Genomic DNA, 12,493 nt, shown 5'->3' with positions numbered 1-12,493 from the left:
CAAATCAACCAACCAGCATATCTACAACAGTATAAGAAAAAAGTTTTAAGTGTTTCTTGTGCCTTCGCGGAGCATAAACAGTCATTTATTTTCACTCCAAGACCACTCCTGCAGCCAGAAACTTCATTTCCTTTCGTGCCCTGGTTCTCTTGAAGGAAGGAGGTGACATTTGATATCATTCAATTGATGATGCTTGTTGTAGATTGAATAGTGTTGGTCGAGCGCTTGTTATCTCTGAGTGATCCTGATCGCTGCCTGCTTTCATGTGTGTCTAAATATCCTAGAAATTATGTGGGAAAAAAGTTAATTTTGTACCAGCATTCTGAATGCACTTTGTTAGTCTGGTTAGAATGAAGTGGAGTAAGTGGGGCTCTAAAATTACGCTCTGAGTATTACGCTTGACATAAGACCAATACTGACTAGGATTTTATCATACTTTCTCCCAACTTTAGCTTTTCTGACCATGATGAAATATCGAACCAATTATAAAATTTAATATTTCAAAAATATAGATTTTGTGATGAAAATAATGGAAAATCACATCCATAATTATCAGAATTGCTAAATTTTATATTAATACTCAACAAGTATGTGTAATAAAACCTTACCTGTACGTTGCTAATATTTAGTACTTTTGTTTTCTTACTTTAGACACAACAGTGAACCTGCAGTTAGTTTAATGTATTCTGACAAAAGTTCTACAAGTGGGACAATCTCTATCGGCGTTGGAGATGAAGTTAGTCGAGATCTCAGTGCTTCTGTGTACAACAACTTGTCGGACGTTAACAACACAAACAGCAGCGGCATTGCAGAGAATGAGAGTTTGGCGGTGACAGATTCAACTGGTGAATCTGCCGTGCCCTCAAGCGAGTGTGACTTCGAAATTGCAGACTCTAGTTCTCCATTGGAAACTTTCGAAGATATCTGTGATAATTTAGAAACTCCGAGGGCTAAAAGTGCTGAGCCGATGAAATCCACGGGAGAAGCAAGTAAACAAACTGGGACTTCGACACGTGCTGCTGAGAGTGACGAGCCTGGTCCAAGCGGCGTTAGGAAGAGAGAAACAAGAGGGAAACTAGGGTTTTTGGGTTGGGGAGGTTCTCAAGGTACTGAAGGTATGTAAATATTTACATATAATTTTTTGTAGTTCCCTAAAATTATATAAAATATAATAACAATGGTCACTTTGAAAGAAAGGTCAAGAAATTCTGCTAAAAATGCCAAAACATCTGGAAAAGTCAGAGGTGTATGGGGTGACCCTACCACGTAGTACACCCAATTGTCAACCTCACTTCCATTTTTTTTGATTTGATTTAGTTTATTTTACTTCGCATTTTGTGCCTCTTGGCTAATTTGCGAAGATGGGGATGAGTGATGAAATGATGAAATTGATGAATGGACATTCACAAACAACCAAGCCCGACCGGGATTCGAACCCGGGACCCTTGGCATCGCAGTGCGATGTGCTAACCACTCGGCCACAGGGTCGGGCCCTCACTTCCATGTAGTACACCCTGGACTGCAGACTAATGAGGCTCTGGCATCTTGATCTACGGCCAGTATAATCCTGGTAGAGCTGTGTGGATGTTGTCTTGTGTTTTGTTCTCATTTGTGCTGAGTGCCCTTTTACAGCCTCAGCTTTTAACCGAAGTAAGAATATTTTAGTCCTTCACCAGTACAGATATTATATATTAGTTATATTTAGTACTGGTAAAGGGCTGGACTGCATATAATGTAACGGGTGCAAAATAGCCTAAGTGCTGGCATACCCAAAATTTTAAATTCATTCATTCATCTCAAAAATTGAGACATTGTTAAATTGTTGTAATTGCAGAGAAACTCGGTACTCACGTTTGTTGTATTATTTTTTGTGGCGACTGAACTTGTTGCTTGGCATGTTTCTGTTGTTTTTTTGTTCCTCGATTGCCGCTAGGTGCCAAGCAACAACGCAAAAAGTTCCAACAAGGATGCTGGAAGTGGCCACCAAATTTAATAGGACAACTAAAACATCTTCACGGAAAACATGAGTACTGAGTTTCTCTGTAATTATTTACTACCTTGTCTTTCATTTCCCAAAATATGAATAATTGGTGTTTAGATGTGAAATCCAACAAAAAGAAAAAGCCTTTTGCAAGCATTGGCCCTCAAAGAACTGTTGCTCTGCAGTATGAGGATGTTTCTATGGCAATCAAGATTGTGAAAATAGCAGCGGTGTTAGGTGTAATCTAAGAGGAGTGGTGTTAATTATTGTAGGAGATGCTTGTATTAATATCTGCAGTGCGTAAATAGTTTAATGTTGACGAGTCAACTTGCCATAGTAGTATCTCTCACCTCTATTGTGAAGTAAGTTTTCTGTACAAATCAAAATTTGCAAATTTCCCCGTGAAACTTGTGTGCTGTAGTACCACTCTGCCATTGTGCGTTTGTAACTTCATGTAATAAGTATGATTCTTCTAACTCAAGTGGTTTAGTTTCAGGGCCAGTTTATGAATTTCAAGATGATGACCATGACAGTGATGATGATGAAGGCAGTCAGGAAGTGCTGGGAATGCCTGAAAGGAGGAGGTAATAAAACTAATGAATATTATTTTGGCATCTCCTTTCTGTGTTTTATTTCTTATTGATTTGGTTTGTTTTACTTTGCATTTCGGGCTACTTTTGGCTAATTGCGAAAATGAGGATGAGTGGTGAAACGATGAAATTGATGAAGGGACACTCACAAACACACCTACCCAGGCTGGGATTCAAACCCGGGACCGCCGGTGTCATACCGTGCTGTGCTTACCATTCCCGCAACGGAGGCTGACTTATTTCTTATTGTGTGTACTGCTACATAATAATTATCGAGAGGAGAAAGTATAAAGGTAATCTTTCTTATTTTGTGCAGTATTTGGATGAAATGCACATTTATGTAATCTTTTTTTTTTTTTTTGTTAAGTAATCAGTATGTTTGTTTGTATTGTTCATTGCATTGTTTATGATGTGAAGAGAAGAATTAAACAGTGACGTGCAGTGATGTCGACACTTGGGGTAGCAGTCAGTGCCCCCTTTAGGGCCCAGTATTCCTAAAAAAAAGAATGTCAATAAATAACAGAAAAAGATTGCAAAATGATGAATGAGTACTAAAAAAGAGTACACGTAACCCCACCCACATTCGAATATAAAAAACTCTTTGATTTGACTACTAAGCCAGAGATCCTGGCTTCGAATCTCTGCTTGGCCATGGGTATTCTAATAAAAAATACATCGTTCCTCTTGGCCCATTTTTTCGCCTTCTGTAATACCATTGGCAAAATGCTTGCAAAATTAGGAATAATTAAAAAGATTACGGGAAAAATGGGAAAACACGAAATTGGGGGGAAGGCATGCGAGAACGTTTTGAATTTGACTAAACATGAACCCCCAAAGGCCTTAATGGCAGTAATGAGTAAAGGGCATAAATTTGTCGTTAAAGGGGAATACTTTGAGAAAGAGGAGTGTATTATCGCCACTGAGAAAATTGTTAGATAGTTGGATGGAAATGAGGACCGAAGTAAGGTCAAGCGAATGATGCGTGATATATTGGATGAACAAATGTACACGAACCTTAATCATCAAACCCAGAAAGGGGGTAAAAAATGGGGGAGGGAAGAAGAATTTAGGGAAAATTTACAGAAGGCGAAAAAATGGGTCAAGAGGAACAATGTATTTTTGATTAGATCTGACAAAGAGAATAAAATGGTGATCATGGGAAGGGAGGAATACCATGATAAGCTGGAGGAAAGTTTTAGAAATGACGATTATGAGCAAGTCTCGGGGAATCCAATTAGTAAGATAAAAAGAGAAATTAAGAAAGGCATAGAAACTATTATCACCCCTGGGAAGTGGGGAGAAAAAGACACTCCTAAGAAAGGTTAAAGAAGGGAACATTCCTACCGCATTCGGTATTCCAAAGACCCATAAAAATGGTATCCCTCTTAGACCCATCATTCCTACTTACGAACACCAGGGTTATGGACTGGCTAAGGAACTGATTAAAAGAATGAGGAAAATTAGTGGGAGTACCCAATTTAGTGTTAAGAATTCGGTTGAAGTCAAAAAGTCCATTGAAGAGTTGGAAATTGGGGACGACAATAATATCAGTAGTTTTGACATAGTAAATTTGTATCCCAGTCTACCAAGAGACAAAGCGGGGAACTGCCTTCAGAGGTGGTTGTTGGGAGGAAGGAGTATAAATTTTAGGGGCATGGGAATACGTTAGATGGTTGTTCCTCATATGAAGTTTTACGTTAACAAAAAGATCTTTAAACAGAAAGAGGGGTTGGCAATGGGCAACCCGATCTATGGCCTCATGGCTAATATCTTCATGCATTACATTGAAAAAGCTGCCTTAGACCAAGTAGGGGGAAGTTTAAAATTCTAAGGTAGGTATGTCGATGACATCCTCATTATTGGGAAGGAAAGGGACCTAGACCTTGTTTTCACTGAAATGGGAAAACAGGAGGAAAGGATAAAATTTACAAGGGAAGACCTAGTCAACAAGAAGATTAATTTTCTTGACTTAAGTATAACAAAAACTGATTGTGGAATAATGACGGGTGTATTTCATAAGCCCTTGCAGGTGATTTATACATAAACAGGAGATCTGAACATTCATGTACAGTCAAATCTAACGATTATCTCAATTTCTTCATTAGAGCCGAAAGATTGTGTAGCAACAAAAGTGAGAAAGAGAACGAAATAGCTTGGATAAGGGGAGTGGGCTTGAAGAACGGATATTCAATCTTGGAGATGAATAGAATCGCTAGGAAAGCTGGGAGAATTGTAAGGAAGGAAGTAACCAGTATTGCCGACAGGGAAATTGAAAAGGTGGAGGGATGGAACAATGGAGTTTGCATTGTCGGTATTCCCTTTCGTAAAGGATTTTCGGAAAAAAAAGATGGAAAAAGCCATGAAAGGGTACGGTGTTAAATGTGGAGCGAAATCCCCCCGTAATATTGAAAGCATTTTACGGAATATAAGAAAGGGGGAGGGGGGGGGCAAAGGAGACCTTGAAGGGCAGAAAAGTGCAGGAGGGAATATGTTGGACAAACCGGAAGGAGCATGCGAATCTGATGGGGGAGCATGATAAAGATATTAGGGAAGGGATTCCTAAAACCGGTCTCTCTGAATACATAATTGAAAGTAAACATAGAATCGTAAAAAGGGAAGTTATTAAAAAAAGTAGTAATAAATTGGACCGGAATGTATATGAGGTTCCATATGTATGCACCGGAAATGATGATAAACTTAATAGAGACGACGACAATTTAGAGGAGGGGTGGATCCATTTTCTTAAAAAGTGGGATAAAGCCGGTAATAATTACGCTGAGTTGGGTTTTTATGTCACCGCCGAAGTCTAGATATTCATGTGGACCTGAAGAAGGAGGAAGTATTGACCTCCGAAACGTAGTTTGGGTAAATTTATACTTACTCACGTAAGTTGTGAATTTTTGATACTTTAGGTATTTACTTTTATGTGTGTGAAATCTTTCAGGTTTATCCATCCTCTTGAAGAGCATATGAACGAGGCCATTGCTGCATCAAGACAGGACCGTGAAGTTGTGTTTGATGAACAGCATATTCTCCAAGCAACAGTCAAACAGAAATACATGGGACACCGAAATGCAAGGTATGGAATTTCGTAATTAGTAAATTAAAGTGTCATATGTGCCAAGCATAGAAATTGTAACCTTATTTGTTAAGGTATGAGCATTTGTGTATAAACATTAGCTTTGATATTTTATTAACCTGTAGCTGACGAGTGGTAAGTATATGCTTACCAGCACTTGTATTCGGCAAAGGACAAGTGGTAAACATGTTTACCACCTCCACGTGGCAGCCGGAAGTGCATCATTTCTTCAAAACTACACTAGATATTTCATTTCTGTCTTTTACATTCATTTGTATATGAAGGTATGGCGTATGGCAAACTCAAATCACAAAACAATATATTTATTGTTACTACTACGGTGAGTCAAAAATTATCTGGGGTGTAAGGGGTGCTCCTTCCACGTAGTGCACCCATTACTCAACCTCACTTCCACATAGTTCACCCTGGACTGCAGACTAACGAGGCTCTGGCGACTGGTCCCATGGCCAGTATAATTTTGTTTGTGTTGTTCTGTGTTTTGTCCTTATTTTTGCTGAGTGCTTCTTTACAGCCTCAGCTTTTAATGAAAGTCAGAAGATTTTAATATTTTATGATTTTAGTTATGCAACGTTAGAGTTGTTATGTGTAACGATAAGGGGCTGGACCCCGTATAACGTGTCAGGTGCAAAATAGCCTTAGTGCTGACACACCCAAAATTTTAAAATCAAATCAAATCAGAAATTATGTACACTTTTCACCATAACTTTTTGTAGGTTGGCCACACTGTCCACAGCTCTCACATGCTGATGACTTTCGTTTTGTTTAAGAATAGTGAGCCAAATGGGAGGAGTTATAACCCTAACTAACCCCTCAGGCATGCCACTGATGACAAATTTGCAGAGGAATGGATCATTGTTCTTTGTTCTGCGTTGGTGCACACTGACAGCAGCACACCCATGTTTACTCTGTTATAAAAGAAAGAAAACTGGAGGGATTAATATGAAACCTCGGCCACGTATCCACAAGAGTACCACTTATCAGCATGCGAGAGCTGTGGACAGTGTGGCCAACCTAAAGAAAGTTATGGTGAAAAGTGTAGATAATTCTTGACTTACCCTCGTATTATTAACAAATGTAGTTTGAAAATGTTGATTTTTCCACTAATATCATTATGGGATAGAAATTATAAATGGGCTATTACTCTTCAACCACCGCTTTTTTTATATATTTTATTTTTATTGTAATAATGAAAACAAAATAACTTGTTCGCAATAGTAGGACACATCCAGTTTTCAAAATTTCCCGAAAATTAAAGTTTTTTAAAATTTCATCTTTTGTTTTCTAAATTAGGAGATGGGCATTACATGTCCTCAAAGACTGGTCTTTTGTCATGCTTCCCTCCAAATTTGGTCCATCCAGCATCCGTTGGGCTAATGCTAGAAATGATTTTCTGGAATTTTGTTTCTGTAAGATGGCAACACTGTTCTCCTTTGGTCCAAAATAAATTAAACATGGAGGTCTCTCCAATTGAACAGTGGCAGCATCGTCGCCTTGCGATCAAGGGGTCCTGGGTTCGACACCTGGTGGAGGCACATAGTGGTTCCGATCCCACTTTAATAGGTAGATCCAGTCCTATCTGTGCTTAACGTGAACTTTAATACAAACTCGAGCTTTACTCCCTTCAGCTCCCCACTGCAAGGACAAAATTGGATGGTTCTTGCCCTCCTTTCATTGAGACTTGGAATGCAGTCATGTAATAACCACTGCTGATTGTAGCATATGTCTCATTTTCAAGGCATGTGCGACTTACACATGCTAAGTATATTAAAAGTATAATATTAAATATATCATAAAATACTTACGTTTTGTGAGTATCTGTTTTACGAAACATAGGATAGGAAGGGAAGGGAGGGGGAGCAGAAAATGCAGTGAGAGCAGGGAAGATAATGGGGGAGTGATGATGACGTGCTTAACTTAACGAATTTGGTTCTTCCTAAAGAATTAAAGGAAATCACGGGGAAAGGGCAAAATTTTGCCATAGGAGACGGAAAGATTATAAAGGAAGATTTTATAGTAGCAGCCGAAGGAATCGGGGCAATGATAGATGACAAAGATGATAAGAATGAAATAAGACACAAAATATACGATATTATCAAAAAACAGATCAGGAAGGAAATGGATAAGGAAAAAGGAAACAATAAGGGAGGAAAAAAGCTTGAAATTATGCACAAAGAGTATAAAAGGAAACTAGGTAATGTTAAAAAATGAGTTAAAGAAAATAACGTTTTTTGATTAGATCGGATAAGGAAAATAAAATGGTCGTTATTGACTGGAATGAATACAAAAGGAAGATTAAGGAATGTTTTTGGGGTGACATCTTCGAGGTGGTGGATCAAAATCCTATAAATAAAATTAAGAGAGAAGTTAAGAAAGGGATTGAGACCAGCATTACATTAGCTAGAATCGAGATTAATCGAGGGGTGTAAAAAAGGGGGTATACCAATTGCCTTTGGGATTCCAAAAACCCTTAAGGAGGGTACTCCATTAAGACCCATTATCCCCATGTATTCCCACCCAGGGTATAATTTAGCCAAAACCCTGGTGTCTAAAATCAAAGAAGTCTGAGAAAGCAACAAATTTAGCATCAGGAATTCGTGTGAAGTGAAAAAAGAGATGGAAAAAATCGAGATCACTGAAGAGGATAAGATAATAAGCTTTGACGTTGTCAACCTATACCCTAGTGTCCCCAGGGACAAGGCCGCTGATTGTATAATAAGATGGTTAAGGAAAAAAGGTGTTGATATTATCGTGGCATGGGAATACCTAAGATGCTTTAATCTGTGTACAAGGTATAATTATTTTAGTTTTTATGAAGAGATATACAAGCAGAAGGAGGGTCTAGCAATGGGTAATCCCATTTCTGGAATTGCCTCAGGGATCTTTATGCACTATATTGAGAAGGCGGCCTCGGAACAAACGGTAGAGATCATTAAATATTTTGGGAGGTACGTAGATGACATCTTGGTTATTGGAGACGAGGAGGGTCTTAACATGATGTTCGAGTTGTTGGGGAAACAGGAGGACAGGATTAAATTTACCAAGGAGGAAATTAAAGGGGGTGAAATTAACTTTTTAGATCTGAGGATTATTAAAACTGGAACAAAAATTAGGACCGGGGTGAACCATAAAACCCTAGCAGGGGACCTGTACGTTCACAATAAATCTGAGCATGCTAGACGAACCTAAAACAACGTGTTCCTCAACTTTTTTATTAGGGCCATAAGACTATGTAACCAAAGGGATGAAATGAGGAATGGATTATTAACGTGGGGAAAAAAGAATTGATATAAAGAGACAGATTTGAATAGGTTGCGTAGGGAAGCTCACAAAATATGCGAAAAGGATAAAGATGGTGTGAGGGGGGAAAGAGACAAGGGAATGGACAGAGAAGGAAAGAAGTATAAGTACACGGGCATTCCGTTTTTCAAGGGAGTGTCCGAGAAAATTGAAAGAACAGCTAAGGAGTACAGAATTAAATGTGGGATGAGGGCACCACGAACGATGGAGAAACACTTTACAGAATACAAGAAAGACTGAAAGAAGGGGAAAATGAAAAAGGGGTATACAAAATTAATTGTGACTGTAATAAAGAGTATATTGGACAAACTGGGAGGAGCATGAGAATAAGATGGGCAGAACACGATAAGGACATCGGGGAAGGGAAGCCAAGAACCGGGTTGTCCGAGCATGTAATTGATGAAGGGCATGAAATTAAGAAAAGAGAGATAGTGAGGATCGAAAATAAACCAATGGGTAGGAATGTATATGAAGCGGCTTTCATTTGTAAGGATAGGAGGGAATAGGGGGAAGTGGGTGGGGACTAAAGCCAAGCAATTTCCGGCATTCCGCAAGAAGCCATATCAACTCTGAATATGTCGTGAGGGCAAGCATGGCATTGTGAAGGTTTTTTAACGTGTTTAGTGTGTGAATGTTTTTTATGAACTTTTTTTAGTAGTTGGAGTTTTTAAGGAAAGGAATAGATCATGAAGTTTTACGTGTATGGGGCCAGTCGGTATGGAACGAACTTTTTATCCAGTTTTACGTATTTCCCCTCTCCTTGTCTTAATTGACGTGGCTATGTAGTGATCATACTTGCCTAGAATGAGAACCTGAAGAAGGGAAAAGTTGGATCCCGAAACGTCGTTCTTTCGTAAAACATACTCACAAAACGGTAAGTATTTTATTTATATATGTATATATTTTATATTATACTTTTAATGTAGCATATGTGTAAGTGTAAAAAGGTTTAAGTGTGCTAATGGCTTTTTGTATGTTATGTAAATAAACTTTTGTGTCCAACTTGTCTTAACTCTTTGCGGTGCAGTGGTTACCAATGGTAACCACCTCAAGATTGTCCTTTTCGGCTCGGTGGTTAGTGTCACTGACCACCACTTGAAATGCAAATTTTCGTTTTGTGTGGTATTTTAACTCGAATGTTTCGCTTTGAGGTGTATCGCCTTTTGTCTGAAATGAAATTTTGGGGATTGTTGTTTCTTATGTTTACTCCAGTCTCCTTTATGGTGCCGCTTTTGTTGAATGTTGTTGTAAACAGTGATTGTTAATGACTAATTGTTGTAATGGTAGTTCTTTTTCGTTTTCTGCCGAATCCACTGTGCTTTTATATTTCCCCATTACCGTGGCTACGTCTGTGCCAAGAAGTGGAGGTTTTTGTGTGGTCGTTCACAAAGGAACTCTTCATATGTAGGTGGTTAGTGTTGCTGACCACCGCGCAGATTTGGTTGCTTTCGGAACTCTGTGTAAAGTTTACATATTTCCTAGAATCATGGAGAGGCTGACTGATCAGGATATTCGAGACTTTTTTAATGCTGAGGACATACCCTCAGGCTCCGATTTGGACTTCAGTAGTGATGATTCAGATGCAGATCCCACTTTTCACCCAGAAATAAGTGCAGAAGGAATGTGCATTGCAGAAACGTCCTCTGAAGATGAATTTCTTGGGTGCAATATTCCTACTAACGAAGGACCTTCGACATCAACACAAAGTGCCACAGGTTGTGTTAGTGCATCAATGAGCGTCAGACAACAGGATGGTTCCAATGAGGTCACAGTGAGTACTCCAATTGTGCCATCGGTTCATGTAACAAGGTCACCAATCTGGGATCAGACATCTCATCAAACAACTCCAGTGCCACATTTCTCAAGTAGGGCGGGACCGACTGATACTGTGAAGGAACTGCAAGATAAGAGCCCTCTTGCAATTTTTTCACTCTTTTTCAATGATGAGCTGCTCAATCATATTGTGTTTCACACGAACTATATGCTACACAACAAGGTAAGCCCTTTCAACCGACAGACATGGATGAAATTCGAGTATTTATAGGAATGAACATTTTTATGGGTCTCAAACGAATGTCAAGTTACAGAGATTATTGGTCATCAAAACCAGACTGGCATGACTATTATATTTCAAAACTAATGAGTGTAAAAAGGTTTGGTTGGCTGTTGGGTCACATACATTTCAACAACAATGCTGTTCAACCAGAGCGTCGTGATCCACAATTTGATAGATTATATAAACTCCGACCATTTCTGAACAATCTGGCACACTCTTTCGCGCAAAACTACAAAGCTTATCAGAAACTTGTCGTCGATGAATCGATGGTAAAATTCAAAGGAAGATCTAGTATGAAACAATTCATGAGGGATAAGCCAATCAAAAGAGGTTTCAAGATATGGATGCTCTGTGACTCGTCTGAATATAACCACAGGTTCGAAATCTATACTGGGAAAACAAGCGAGCAAGGTGAGAAAGGGTTGGCTTCCCGAGTTGTTCTCAGTCTCTGTCATGATTTTATTGATAAAAACCATGTTCTATTTGTAGACAACTACTTCAATAGCTATGAGCTCCTGCTAACTCTAAAAGCCAAAAATATTTTTGCATGTGGGACAGTGAATCCTGCACGGAAGTTCCTACCTAGTCTCAAAGGGGAGAAGGAACTAAAGAGAGGAGAATATGATTGGCAACAGTCCGATGATGACATAACAATGATAAGATGGAAGGATAAACGAGCAGTGAACTTTTTGTCTAATTTCCACAATCCCAATGATACAATAACCATCAGTAGGAAGGCAAGAGATGGTACTATTTCAGATGTACCCTGCCCAAAGATTGTGAAGGAGTACAATGAAAATATGAATTTTGTCGATAATTTTGATCGACTGAAGAATGATTACCAGATTGACCGCAAAAGTAAGAAATGGTACTTGAGATTATTTTTTTCACTTTCTTGATGCAGCTCTAACAAATGCTTTTATTATTCACAATCAAATTGAAGGTGAGAAGTTCACTAACTTGGAATTTAGGAGGGATGTATATACAGGGTGATTGGTAATTAGATGTATTCCCTGAAAGGGGTTAAAGTAGAGACAATTTGCAATAAATTTGACCATATGATACCCCGTCCGAAAATTAGTAGTTTTCGAGATAATCGAGTTTCTATTGTTTTTTTTCTAAAAATGACAATTTTCCACATAAAAAGATGAATTGAGAAAAAACTGATAATTGTAGGGAACTTATTTAAGCGTTTTCTGATAGCTAACAAACAAGTGGTTCGTTTAAAAAAAAAGTTTTTTCCAAATAACAATCACATGTAAGTACCGGGTGGGTCTAAACTTACAAGTGATGATAAAAAAATGCACTCTTAGTATACTTGGCAACGTATTTATAACAAAAATGGTATGACATGAAGCGTACAAATTACTTAAATTACTTCCTTGAGTCATCAGCTATCCAACAAGGTACAAATGTTGCTAACATTTACATTTGTGTACAAGAAATAATACTTCATTCATCTTCATGTG

General features: G+C 38.5%; 1 protein-coding gene across 2 annotated transcripts in view; it reads left to right on the top strand.

Moving 5' to 3' along the window:
• LOC145994890 (DDB1- and CUL4-associated factor 6-like) overlaps positions 1 to 12,493 on the top strand; it is a 51,907-nt gene that overhangs the window by 22,107 nt on the left and 17,307 nt on the right. For both annotated transcript variants that reach the window (XM_083131345.1, XM_083131346.1), the window contains 3 exons: positions 652 to 1,115; positions 2,472 to 2,565; positions 5,516 to 5,650. In XM_083131345.1, coding sequence (XP_082987471.1) covers positions 652 to 1,115; positions 2,472 to 2,565; positions 5,516 to 5,650 — 693 coding nt within the window. The remainder of the gene's footprint in view (positions 1 to 651; positions 1,116 to 2,471; positions 2,566 to 5,515; positions 5,651 to 12,493) is intronic.

The sequence above is a fragment of the Lepisma saccharinum genome, chromosome 11 (assembly GCF_977018435.1).
Source record: "Lepisma saccharinum chromosome 11, izLepSacc3.1, whole genome shotgun sequence".
Lineage (NCBI taxonomy): Eukaryota > Metazoa > Arthropoda > Insecta > Zygentoma > Lepismatidae > Lepisma > Lepisma saccharinum.
This window is presented reverse-complemented; position numbering and strand designations above follow the sequence as displayed.